The following is a 12,713-nucleotide window of genomic DNA, read 5'->3' on the forward strand; positions in this document are numbered from 1 at the left end:
AGGAATTCTCCTGGGCCCTTCTTAGAGCATCTCCAATGGTGTTACCCACCATTGGAGTCCTTAGCAATAGAATATATTTCTATTTTGATTTTTGAATAGTTAAGAAGTTTACTCTAAAATGCATGTTCAATGGTGTAACTCAAGATAGAGTCCTTAGGAATTTAAACTTTATTATATTGTATGCACACAAGTCTAAGAGCAAAAACTTGCGAGAAGAATGACTCAGAGCAGAAACTATACAATATGCAACAGACTAATCTTCGAGAAGAATGACTCAGAGCAAAAACTATACAATATGCAACAGACTAATCTTCAGCCGCAACAGTTACTTGTAACCTTAAATCAAGAAGGATGGCTTTTAAGAAGTTTTGTGATGATGCAAAGCCAATAAGCTCGCAAACGTGACAATGTGGAAGAGTTGGCGTGGGTGTAACTCTGCATAATTAAAAAGATACAACAATTTAGCAGATTTGACTAAAGAAAAAGATAAGAAAATCCCAGTAACTTTCTTTGTGCTTACCTAACGTAACTCTTGGTATCATCAACTTCTACTGATTCTTCTGTAATCACGCGGAGCTTTGCTCTGAACATCAACATCGCCATTCGGAATCACTTTTGACAACTGATCCCTTGTTACTGAAAAGAGGACGCACTAATTGCCATATCATGTCCTACTGCATTTACAACAGACATTTTCATCAGCATATAGAATGGTAATAGAAAAAAGTCTTTCAAACGTACAAGTACCATTTGATCAAAAAAAAAACGTACAAGTACCTTTGTTGTCTGGGACCTTCACTGGTGTCTTGTTGTCAGGTTGGGAAGAAGGATCATCAGCCAAATCAGGGTAAAACTTGGGAACAATCTCAGAGATAACAATAGCTGCAGCAACATCAGCATCTTTAGGGTGCTCAATAGCTACAGCTTTTAGAATCCTTGCATCAATCTGCATCGTATAACGTAAGCCTTTAGTTAGTCACATTAAAAATTGGTTTTGAAAACAGACACCAAAAAGATAAACAATAATCATCTACGAGGACGACGTGAGATTACTTGATCTATCATTATAGTATAATATACATAATCTTATACTGAACCTAAATAAGATATATCGAAATAAGAATGTAAAGGAAAAAGCTTTTTTAACTGTGGGAATAACTCGGTGAGGGATCGAAAGACGATTTTGGAACCCATCAGTTAATTATGAGATCAATCTGCAATTCAAAAGTTTCTGTTTATAGGGTTAACAACCATCCATAAACCCATGACAAAGAATAAAATGTAAATCCAACAACTACAATTGCTCGGACATGAGCTCAAATCAGTGCTAAAGGGACAAAATTTGGCCATCATCAATGAACCGAACAGCTCTGCAAGACTCCGTAACGGTATCTGCAACCAAAAAAAAAACAGAGTACGAGGTTTTACATGAGTGGTGCTTGTTTGTGGAATTGAGAGAGAAAGGCTTTGGAGTTTACAGATGCAAGTGTCCATCGATGAGACCAGCAGCTACAAGATTCTTCGATGGATGGAAGTCTATACCGAACGCTTTTTCTCCCAAATCGATCTTCGATCTTCGATGGATAGAAGCCTTTACCAATACTCTCCCCAATAACAACATGCCACGTGTTCTAAGGATCAAGTCTTTCAAATCCTTATTTACGGACTGGTCCTTACCTATGTTAGTTTTAATATTAATATTATAATCAGTTAAACCTAGGAATAGCCGCTAAGGACTTCTCACGAGTCTGCGTTGCAGATGGTCTTATCTATCATTCATTATTCTGCTCCATTTATTAGTCACAAACAGCATATGGCTTTTTCTATCAAATAATTCACCACCCAACGAGGAGTTATTTAATACGAGTATACGAATTTTCATTTTCAAAAAACTAGTTTTCATTTTCAAAAAAGTAGTTTTTTTTCAAAAAAAAAAACTAGATATTATAAAGTACTCCCTCTGTTTTTTAAAGATACATATTCTAGACTTTTCACATATATTAAGAAATCACATTAAAAATGCATTGATTTTTGTGAATAACAATTTTTCCATAACTTTTAACCAATAAAAATCTAATAAACACAATTAATTTTCTTGAAGTTAACAGATGTTCATTAAATAATACATTGAAAAAGTAAAAAATGTATTTTTTTAAACAATTTTTTTTCCTAGAATATGGATCTTAAAAAAACGGAGGGAGTATTCTTTATATCTACAATTTTTTTCAAATATTACATATTGAATTCTGGCTAAAAACATTATATGGATAACATTTAGAGCATCTCCAACTCATTGCTATATTTACCTCCAAATGCTATAATAGAGTAAAAAGTGCTTCAACTCATTGCTATATCCACCTACATAATAATAGAGAAATGCTATTTTTTCCTCTATTTATAGAGGTGAAAATAGCATTCCTCTGTTATAGAGACATACTTTTTTTATTTCAAAACAGTCCTTTAATTTTTAAATTTTTATAATTATATCAAAAACAATTATTTTTATAAGAAAATACAGTTTTTATAAACATAAAATGACACTTTTGATTTACCTAACAATCTTTTTAGTGAAACTTTTGTTTAAACAAAGTTAAAACTGTATGAAAATCTTATAAAATTAAAATTGAATAGGGTTGATTTGCAACTTTCAAAAATAAAAGGTACTTATTGTAAAATAAAAATAAAATCTTTTGAGAATATTCCTTTTTAGAGATAAAAATAGAGGAATACCTTGGAGAGAAATACATCTCTATTTTAGAGATCCTCTATTTTAGAGATAAAAATAGGGAAATACATTAGAGATGGTCTAGAGAAAAAGGGCGAGAAAGAGTTCACGCCACAAGCGTGTGTATAACAACTTCAGTACTTTATGTGTTCTTGAATATATGTGAATGTTTATAGTACTTTATATTTGGCGTTCATCAAAATGGTATCCAGAGGTATGTACTAACAGGTCCTAAGAGAAAAAGATCAGCGAAATTGAATAATACTATACTGTTGTTAGTTTAAAGATATGAGAAACTGTTAATCACAGAAAAAAATGTTTTTATAATTAAATGAATATTCACCTTCCAAAACAATTTAAGACTTTAAAAAAGAATGAAAAAATTAATGAATTGTGAAAACTATTGCAGATTGGGCAGATAAGGCACACCAGTTTGTGGAATCCACGAGCGACCACCCAGAAATCTTGCAGGAGCAAATCCAAGAGCCTGAGGACGAGTAATCCTCTGAATACCAGGCCACTTAACACGTTGGGCTTTGTTCGACCCAGGCCCACTGTTCTCATACTCAGCGTAGAAAAGCGTTTTGAGCGCGAAATCACCGTTCCATGCAGACCATCCCGCTGGATCAATAACATCGGTTATGGTCGTTCTCATCACTATGGTCCTTGCAAACTCCTTCCACGGCCTTCCGAGATACGCTTTGTTTATGTGTTTCACCGGAATATACGCCGGTTCTCCGATGATACGGCAGTTGTGGAGCACGATAGCGGTGGGCTCACGCTTGTCGCTACGTCCCTGTGCGGTAACCATGCAACCTTGGCCTCCCATGGGTTTTCTCACCACGATGATGCAGTTTTGGAAAACGGTGACTGAGTCGCCGAAGATGAAGTCGACGGTTCCTGAGATGGTGGAGTCACGGTAGAATTGACGATGGGCATGGGCGTAGAGTGTGTCTTGGTAACCATCGATTTGACAGTTGAAGATAACTACTTGGTCGGCAGAGACTCTTAGGGCTACAGCTTGTCCTCCTTGGGGACCGGCGGTGTTCTCAATCCCGATGTTCTTGGCCAAGAAGTTGTCACCCTCGACCGCTACAGAAAATATGGTATGAATGTTAAACATTTGACTACCACATGACCATTATATGTTAAACATGTTTTTGTGGAAACTGTTCACTATGTTTTATGGTTTAATTAAATGTGGGAGTTAGAAAAAAAATATATGTGGGAGTTAGGGTTAAGGATTGTACTCACTGAGAGAGGATGTGAGGTATGTCCTGACCTTGCCGATAGCAAAGTTGAGATTACCGGTGATCTTAGTTTTGGTGGGTCCATCTCCGATGAAAGTGACGTAAAACATTTGTTTTGTAACAATGACTTTCTCCTTGTAGACACCTTCCTTGATGTAGATAACGAATGGCACTTTGTTGTTGTTAGGCACAGCTTTCAAGGCCTCGTTTATGCTTTTGTACTGACCACTTCCGTCTTTCGCCACCACCACATTAGGTTTCACACCTCCTAGTGGTGCTGCCATGAGCCGTCGAGAGTCTGGTCCTACCCAGCTTGGGATACCGTCTTCAGCCGACAAAAGCTTTCTGGAGTTGTTTCCAAGATCCCCGGTCGCTTCTGCTTATCCAAAATGTTAGAGCGTTAGCGTTAATGGTTGAGCTTTTTAAAGAGTTTCTCATCAAAATAAATTTTATAAAATGAAATAATATAACTTGTGTGCGAACTAGACATATATTTGAAGTGTAAAAGTGAAATATGAAACTACCTGTGATGTTGGACTTTCCAAACATGCTGGACATACTGGTAATCATTGCAAGACTGTTACTGGTGAGTTCTTTGGATGGTTTGAAGATGTTTTTCATGTCTTCTGCAAGGGTTGACTTAACTTCCTCAAAAGCATCCATGCATGTCTGTTGATACGAAATGGACCCACTGAGCCAGACACGAAGATCATCGACGAATTTCTCAATCTGATCAACTGAAAAGCCAGCAAAGTTATCAAAACACTTGGTCAGATCATCTATAGCGTCATTCATAACCGTCTCACACAACTCCAGAGACCCTTTGGTCTCATCATCTGCCTTGGCTTTGAGCTCTACAGAGGATTTCTTGATACCATCCTTGATGGATTGAATGGTGATGTTGAAGCTCAGCTTGATGAGATCGAGAGGCTCGGTGGCGTTAGGAGAAGCTTTCATGAAGCTGTTGACACATGTTTCTTTGAAGTCAGTAGGTGCACAAACCGCCTCGACTGCCTTGCTGGTCATTTTAATATTCGCGTCGGCTTTTTTGTGATTACAAGTACGGGCATGTTGGTTCGTTATGACGGCCACGGAGACTACCATGATAACGAGCAAAGCCGTGATAACCCCAGCGATGATGCATTTCTTCTTCTTGTTTCCTTTATCGAAGCCCATTTTTTCTTCTTTTTTTATCAAACTTCACAATTTCAAGAAATTAAAGAAGGTAATTTAGTTCTATTTTTTTTAAGTTAATGTTTTATTGTAAACTGTAAAAATACAAGAAAAAAAAACAGAGTAGGAGAGGCTTGTAAGGATGGCTTAAGCCCCTTCTGACTCTGTTTTTCTTTTTATTTTACTGTTTGTGTATTATGGAAGTTGTGGGATGGAGTTTATATAATGGAGATAACAAGTGCTATTATTGGGGTTTCTGTTTTTAGGGATACATTTTTCTAGGACAAGTCAGGGCTCCAGCTCCTGGGCCACTAATATATTAAGGTTGACCTATTTAATTTGTGTCTTCAACACTAGAAATAGTAACTATTATTAGATCTTAAATAGCAACCAGAAGTATTTTTGATATTGATAGCAAGAAAAGCAAGTTCAGAATAAGCCGCTCATGGAATCAAAAGCCGATAATAGCTTCTTTATTCAAGATAACATGAACATAAAAGCAACAGAGATTGAAGCATATAGAGTCCAACCATGTACTGTTAATATTTTTCCTTGTCAGAGTATGAAAAATATATATAATCATATCCGCTCCTAAAGAGACTATAGTAAACTTGGGATCAAAGACAGTGGTTCCAACTCAGTAAAGGACAGGAAGAGTGAAATCTGTGTGGCTCTCGTATTGTCCAACCTTGTTTTTGCTGCCAAAACTGCAAACAAGTTTATGCTGGCATTAATTAGTAATTTTGTTGGAGACGAGTCTTTGCTTCTTAAAATAGAGAAAAAAGCCCTTTTTGCATTAAGCACACAATGAGTACTGGTGGTCTTGTGACCAATCTTGTTTATGGTTTTGGGCACTTGAGGTTAGCTAATCATTAATAAGAACTTTTATTGTTATCACTTATAAAGATGCTTACACACGCACTAGGAATCCCATCTTTCTAGATCAGCTTCACATTCTTCTGAATTTTTCGCAATGGTTCGTGATCAGCGAAAGAGAGACTCTGTCTCACTAAGAGGATATTAATTGGAACATTTCTCTGAGTGGTGTAAATGTTATCATTATTTACTTTATTGTGCACCTGGTGTATATGTTAATGACTAAACTGATTTACACACGCTCTCTCTTATTGTTGTTCTTGCTGCATTGTATTGTACTTGTTTAGAGCATGATTAATGGGGAAAACCCATTTAGAGTTCTGAGAGCATGATTTGACATTTTTCGGCTAAGATAAGTCTTTTATATCTCTTAGACGTATATTACACTAAGAATTTCAACTTAAGAGATCCCATTGATCACAGTCTTATGCTATTTAAATAATAACTAGAATTTGACCCGCGCTTTGGAAGCGCGGAATATTTTACGATAAAAAATTTCACTAATAACTTAACAAATATTTTGGTAATTTTTTTAAAATGTGTATTTAAAATATTTTTGCATTTAAATCAATATTTTTAAATTTAACCCGATTGTGATTATATCCGTTAATCCGGAGATCTGACAATTCAATTTTGGTTTTTAAAATATTCATATTAAAAAAATCACTAAACCTCGAGACTAATCGATTGAACTGATGGATGACTGATGGATGACCGATATGTAATCTTATAATCCAAATTTTAAAGTTTATTATTTTGTAATTTATGAAATTATGACGTTTCTACAAAATTTTAAAGAGAAAATGATAGATATAAAATAACTAAGATTAATTATTGTATTGTCTGGAAACATTGATAGTAGTATAAAAAATATATTGTTTGGAAACATTATAATAGTATAAAGAAATAAGTATATTGTTTGGAAACATGGATAGTAGTATAAAGAAAGTAACATTAGTGATATAATGTAGGTTTAACTATAAAATATAAAGGTGTATTTAATTTAAAAACTTACAAAATAAATGTTAGCTCCAACAGAATGTTTCTGTTTTAATAAGATATATATTTTTTTTACTATGATTACTCAATTTGTGATTGCATTTTCCATGCAGAAAACAGATTGAATGTGTTTATCGATTACTAGTCATTGATTCTATAACTAATGGTTTCAAATGTTAAGTTCGAACCAAATCCAGAGATCCCACTTCTGTATTAGAATTTGCGATGTACTTGAGATACTAGATGGAGACTTGCGCCTTGCGCATGATGAGAAAACTTAAAGAATGTTTATTTAACTAATGTTTATTTTATGATATATAACAAACAAATTATTTTGAAAGTTAGTTGTAATAACTGGTGGAATAATTAAACAGGTTCATAATTAATATACAGGTGCCAAAATGATGGACTAAAACTAATTTTTTTAGTCATATCATTTTAGTTCAGCACTAAATATAATTTTAATTTTATTTTGCACTAATATAGATTAACGTTGTGATGGGGTATTTATTATCCATACAACCAGATTTTTCACAAATAAAATTTAAAATATATTTAGTTTTTCAAAAATATTTCAGTTAAGTTTTTTTTTCATATGATGTAAACTTATGTTTTACTGAACATATTAGTTATAATAATATTTGTTCGTTTTGATTACATTACATAAAGTACATATTATTAAAATGGACCCACCACATATAATAAAGTTGTATTAGTTTTAAATATTTAAAGAAAATCAAATAATTTATTTAGTTTTGTCTTTGTATAAATACAAATAGACCATATGTTTAAAATTGTATTAGTACTACAATGGTTTGATGATATGTTATTCTGAACCATATGTTAATAAGAAATATTAAACTGATCTCTTCTAAGCTATTCTTTTTGGTCAATGATGTCTTGTAAACTTAACAAGCGCTAAAGATATTTTTTGTTCAACCAAAGAAACACTAAAGTTATTAGTAAAATATCATATTATAATGTGAATGTCGATATATAAGGGATAGTTCAAAACCAGTTTTATTTGGTAAATTATAATTTATTCAAAACATTATATTTATCAGCGGACGGATCCAGACAATGTATATTATAACATTCAATAGTTTACTTTTGTTTTATGTTATGAATACAAATAGTTTAAAAATAAGTTGGACCAATGGCACTGATTGTAATTAATCTAGTTAAAAAGGATAGTTATAAAAGTCTTGTGAGGATGCATGAGAAAGTGACACATCTCCATAATGGCAATGAAGTAAATAATATACTAAATTAAGGTTACAATTCCAAATTGCTTCCCTTTTAATAAGAAAGAGATTATATATTCATCTATGCATCCTTGTTCCATATACAATATCATGTTTTCAGTAACATTTCTATAAAAAAGAATTGAACTATCTGACCTAAAATAAAAGAATATAAAACAAAATTACACTATCATATCATATCCACATCCAATGAAATTAGATAGATCAAAATTAAGTCCACCCATTTGATATACATGAAGAAAAATATGAAAACATTAACATTAAATGTAGTTAAGATTTTAGAAAATTAGACAAACTCATCTCTCGTGTTGACTATTGAGTCCAAAGATGAGTTTTTTTACCTATATTGCAATTATTTCTAGAGTAATATTCATAGATCAAAATTAAAAAAAAATTAAGCAAACCAACACAAAAGTTAGAGAAATAGATAATTCACCTAAACGTTAGATATATTCATTCATTAATCACTTTAAAAAGCGCAAACGCAGCAGCTGTCTGTACTATTGTGATGATCTCCGCAGATCAATGAGATTGATTTGTGAAAAATATGATTATTTTCTTTGGCAAAAAACCGGAGGAATGAGATCACGAATAAGAAATCAATGTTTCCTGTTTGACTAACACAACAAATAGTTAAACATAAAGAATCTCATTGATTTAAATTTTCAGACAATCACTTGTACAATCGCAAACAAGTTTCCGGCTAAAATTTGTGCATTCTTAACATCATTGGAGAAATTATTAAAATCTTAAGTTTTCTCTTAAATGTGTGTTTTCAGTTGGATTCAGTGTTAGATAATAACAAAACCTTTCTTGAATACATGATGATCAAAAAATTTATACCAAATTTCTCTTTCATAGGAATTTGTTAATGGTATAGTATTTTGGTTTATGAAACAGAAAAAAAAATAACTTAGATAATGAAACAGAAAAAAAAATTAACTTAAATTTAACTTAGATAATGAAAAATTTAACTCATTTTTATTTAGTGAACATTTTATTAATGAAGACGATTAGGAATAATAATCACATACTAGATTTTGACCCGCCCTTTCAAGGGCAGATATTTTTTTGTTGTTTTTCAATATAAAGATCTATAATTCTTCGTTTTAATTATATAAATTGTGATATGATCAAATTTCAATTATGCGGGTTTATTATAGTGTGTACAGTGTGACGAAATTTAAAATGCGTCACACAACCGTTTTATGTTTGTAAATAAGTTAAACAATAGTTTTATCCGAAATTCTTACTTGGATTATTATATAATTTTAAAAATTTATAATTTATATAAAATATTGCTAAACGTATAAAGTGGCCAATAATATTTTTGATTAAGTTTTATCCTCGTGTAGTTATAAATTTTTAATCTCTAATATCAACTTATTAAAACTATTGCAGACCTTAGTTTATGGTATTGATATTAAAAAGTTTATGGGATATGAAATTGATTATATAAAAATATAACTCATTTAATTAGTTAGCAAGTCCATCTAAATGTTGAAATATGCCCACAAAATCGAAAGACAATAATGCCAGTAATAATTTTTTTTAGTTAGTCATATATTTAAGAATATTTTTGGAAAATTTTAATATTTCATTAATTAAGGTATAATATAGGAATGATCCATTTTTAATGGTATTGATTAGAAAATGTTTTTAAGTACAAATTGGGCTCTTATTATGGGTTTCACATAAACAAACTAAGCTCTAGTTGGGCTTGTAATTATCTTTTTTTTAATCCAATTTAAGGGAAAGCCTCTGTTCAAATGTTTTCTTTTTCTTTTTCTTTTTCTTTTTCTTTTGACCCTCTCACCGCCGTTATGTTGCTCTCGCTGCTGCGCAGCTCTCACTCTCTCTCAAACTCCCTGACATCGATCGAATCAATCCTCCCATGTAAACTTTCTTCATTTCTCAGAAACATATCGAATCATCATTACTCAATATCATCCACGAATCCTAATTAGTAAAATCCCTAATTGTTAGATTTGCGCCATGTGTATTAGATTAAACTTATTGAATCTTCCTTCCTTCCTTCTTTGTTTTTTAGAATCAGAATCAGTTTGTTAAAATGCCTTTCTGCAATAAACTAAGCCGCATCGCCAGGCAGAGCGAGAACCACGCCTCCTCCATCATCATTACCTCTCTCAAGTCCTTCTCCTCCGAAGCAGCAACTCACCACAGGTACCACCACGAGACGCACAGTTTCCTCGAGCCGGAGAGCTACATCGACAGCTGGGAGCCGCCCAAAGATCCCAGAGACGCCGATAGGATGCTCGCGCCGCTGAGGAGAGACTACGCGGAGAAAGTGAGCCTGTACCGTAAAGACTACGTCCACGAGATCGAGATGCTCAGGGTGGAGAAGCAGCGCAAGGACGAGGCGAGGATGGTCGCTGAGCGTGCTGCTAACGAGGAGAGGAGGCGTTTGAAAGCCGAGGCGGCTAAGGTTAGGGCTGAGGAGAGGAAGGTCTTCGAGGAGGAGTTCAGGAGAACCCTGGTACGTTTTGTCTCTTTCTTTGCATAAGATAGAGAGAGACTTATGTGTAGTTGGGATCTTTGATCATGTCTGTTTAGATGGTTCTTGAAATTAAAATTAAAATTAAAATTAAAATTAAAATTAAAATTAAATGATGGTAACGGCTAGTTATGTGCTATTAAATCATGTAATAGTAACGGTCTAGGTGCTTGTTATTCAAGAAACGCGTGAGTTATAGACTAGTTTCTGTGTTTGAAAATTTTCAGATGAAAGAGAGAGAGGAAAAGCTGGAGTTCTGGAGAATGACGGGATTAAAAAGGGAAGAGAAGAAGAGAGATAAAAAGAAGCTATTGCATGAGCAAAGTTCGTTGTGGATCGAACCAAAGGAGCTGGAGAAGAAGATTACAGAAGCCTTGGTTGAGTCCACCACTCTCTAAATCAATCAAGCCCCTCTCTTCTGAATATTTGTTTAAAGAAGCAATTTTTTTTAATAATTTTGCAATAAGCATATAATGAGTGTTGGTGGTCTTGTGACCGATCTTGTTTATGGTTTTTTTGTGTCGTAGTTATCGCTAATAATAACTTTTCTTTTGTGTTATCACTTGTGCTTAATTGTTGGAGATCAAGCAGAGGAGAGACTCTGGCTCTCTCTGAGTATCTTCAAATCATTTGAGTGGTGTATAGTCACTCTCTCTCTCTCTGGTATTCGTTGCATCGTATGTTTGTAGTTGCTTATGCTATATAAGTAGTGATAATATTTACCACGAGATTACTCAAATTGTGAGTTCTTTTTCCGTGCAGAAAAACAGTCTACATGTGTTCATAGATTACTATCATTGATGCCATAAGCTCTTTCTCCCCGTTTTCATGTATAAAGATAAAGTACTACCAAGTATCCGGTACAAATGGTCTATATTATACATGAAAGCACTTCAAATGTTTGAGTTTATCCCAAAAGCCGTTTTTATTCCAATTCTTTATTAGAATTTGGGATGTACATTGAGTTATTTATACATTCAATTATTCATCTCTGTCCTATGTATAATTCCATGTTCTCAGTAACATAGCTATCAAGAAACAAAATAGAACCATCTGACGTAAAAAATAAATAAAAGAACATAAAAACAAAACTGAACTATCATACGAATGAATGAATAACTTTGATTGAAATGAAATCATTACAGGAAACACACACACACAAAATGACAGGCTGGCAAATTAGAATAGCCATAGAAGTAGGGCCACATGGTACCATTCAGCCACATGCATGGCTTTTGAGTCTCTCCCCCAATGCTTCTTCCCCACCCACACCACTCTTTCCTTTCTTGTTATTATTCTCTTCTCATTTAGTGCACATCTCTTTCTATATATTTCAAATTTTTACTCATTTTTAATTCTCAATGTTTTATTTATTTTCAGTATAATTTTTTAAATTTCAAAATTTAAATCATATTTTCATCATAACTTTGTTTTAGAACTGAAACACTTGAGTCTGACAAAAGAGCTTAACCAATTTGTGCATTACTAGTAGTTTGCTGCAAGCCTGCAAAGCACCAATAACACTATACCATTAATAAGTTTTTTACCACGTTAAAATTTTGATAACCAGATAGAAATGATTATATGAATCTATCAATGTGGACCGACGAACTAGACATGTAAACAATAACAGTACGCACCACTGACCGCGACTAAACAATGAAAAAGACATAATAAAACCAAAACACTTGAAAGATCAAAACATTATTAAAAAAAAAGGAAATAATCACAACAAAAAGGAACCAGACACATGCACTCTCCAAATAAAAACACAGAATATCATTTTCAGACAACCAGTTTTGTCCTTTTTTTCTTCTTCTTCATTTCGTTTTTTTTTTGTAAGAAGAGAAGAACAAAATGTCGTTCTCTCCCTTTCGATCTCCCCGGTGTGTGAAGAAGATCTGTCGGTG

At 33.3% G+C, this 12,713-nt stretch overlaps 2 protein-coding genes and 1 long non-coding RNA gene across 4 annotated transcripts; 1 reads left to right on the forward strand and 2 right to left on the reverse strand.

The window, feature by feature from the left end:
• Positions 1-119: 119 nt before the first annotated feature.
• On the reverse strand, positions 120-1,650 carry LOC108810367 (uncharacterized). Its single transcript, XR_001943057.2, has 5 exons — positions 1,479-1,650; positions 1,148-1,392; positions 778-946; positions 521-674; positions 120-435 (listed from the first exon to the last, which is right to left on the reverse strand). It is a non-coding gene; the product is annotated as an uncharacterized LOC108810367 (long non-coding RNA).
• Positions 1,651-3,028: 1,378 nt separating this feature from the next.
• LOC108812541 (probable pectinesterase/pectinesterase inhibitor 58) lies at positions 3,029-5,336 on the reverse strand. Its single transcript, XM_018584828.2, has 3 exons — positions 4,500-5,336; positions 3,980-4,351; positions 3,029-3,817 (listed from the first exon to the last, which is right to left on the reverse strand). The coding sequence occupies exons 1-3, from the start codon at positions 5,149-5,151 to the stop codon at positions 3,126-3,128; spliced, it is 1,716 nt and encodes a 571-aa protein (XP_018440330.1). The 5' UTR covers positions 5,152-5,336; the 3' UTR covers positions 3,029-3,125.
• A 4,712-nt stretch (positions 5,337-10,048) lies between these two features.
• LOC108812545 (protein PXR1) lies at positions 10,049-11,362 on the forward strand. Of its 2 annotated transcripts, XM_018584832.2 has the most exons (3): positions 10,049-10,184; positions 10,339-10,785; positions 11,031-11,362. In XM_018584832.2, exons 2-3 carry the CDS (start codon positions 10,360-10,362, stop codon positions 11,199-11,201), a joined length of 597 nt encoding a protein of 198 aa, XP_018440334.1. In that variant the 5' UTR covers positions 10,049-10,184; positions 10,339-10,359; the 3' UTR covers positions 11,202-11,362. The 2 variants fall into 2 exon arrangements, with proteins under 2 accessions (XP_018440334.1, XP_056845347.1); XM_056989367.1 differs by having other exon boundaries at positions 10,110-10,785.
• Positions 11,363-12,713: the final 1,351 nt, after the last annotated feature.

This window comes from Raphanus sativus, chromosome 6 (genome assembly GCF_000801105.2).
Source record: "Raphanus sativus cultivar WK10039 chromosome 6, ASM80110v3, whole genome shotgun sequence".
Taxonomy (NCBI): domain Eukaryota; kingdom Viridiplantae; phylum Streptophyta; class Magnoliopsida; order Brassicales; family Brassicaceae; genus Raphanus; species Raphanus sativus.

Bases quoted from the DNA above. Each gene is read 5' to 3' on its own strand.
- LOC108812541 (XM_018584828.2), bottom strand. From the start codon at position 5,151: ATGGGCTTCGATAAAGGAAACAAGAAGAAGAAATGCATCATCGCTGGG. The intron at 4,352-4,499 runs GTAGTTTCATAT...TTGGATAAGCAG, and splicing joins TGGAAAGTCCAACATCACAG to AAGCGACCGGGGATCTTGGA. The intron at 3,818-3,979 runs GTGAGTACAATC...TATTTTCTGTAG, and splicing joins ATACCTCACATCCTCTCTCA to CGGTCGAGGGTGACAACTTC.
- LOC108812545 (XM_018584832.2), top strand. From the start codon at position 10,360: ATGCCTTTCTGCAATAAACTAAGCCGCATCGCCAGGCAGAGCGAGAAC. The intron at 10,786-11,030 runs GTACGTTTTGTC...GAAAATTTTCAG, and splicing joins AGGAGTTCAGGAGAACCCTG to ATGAAAGAGAGAGAGGAAAA.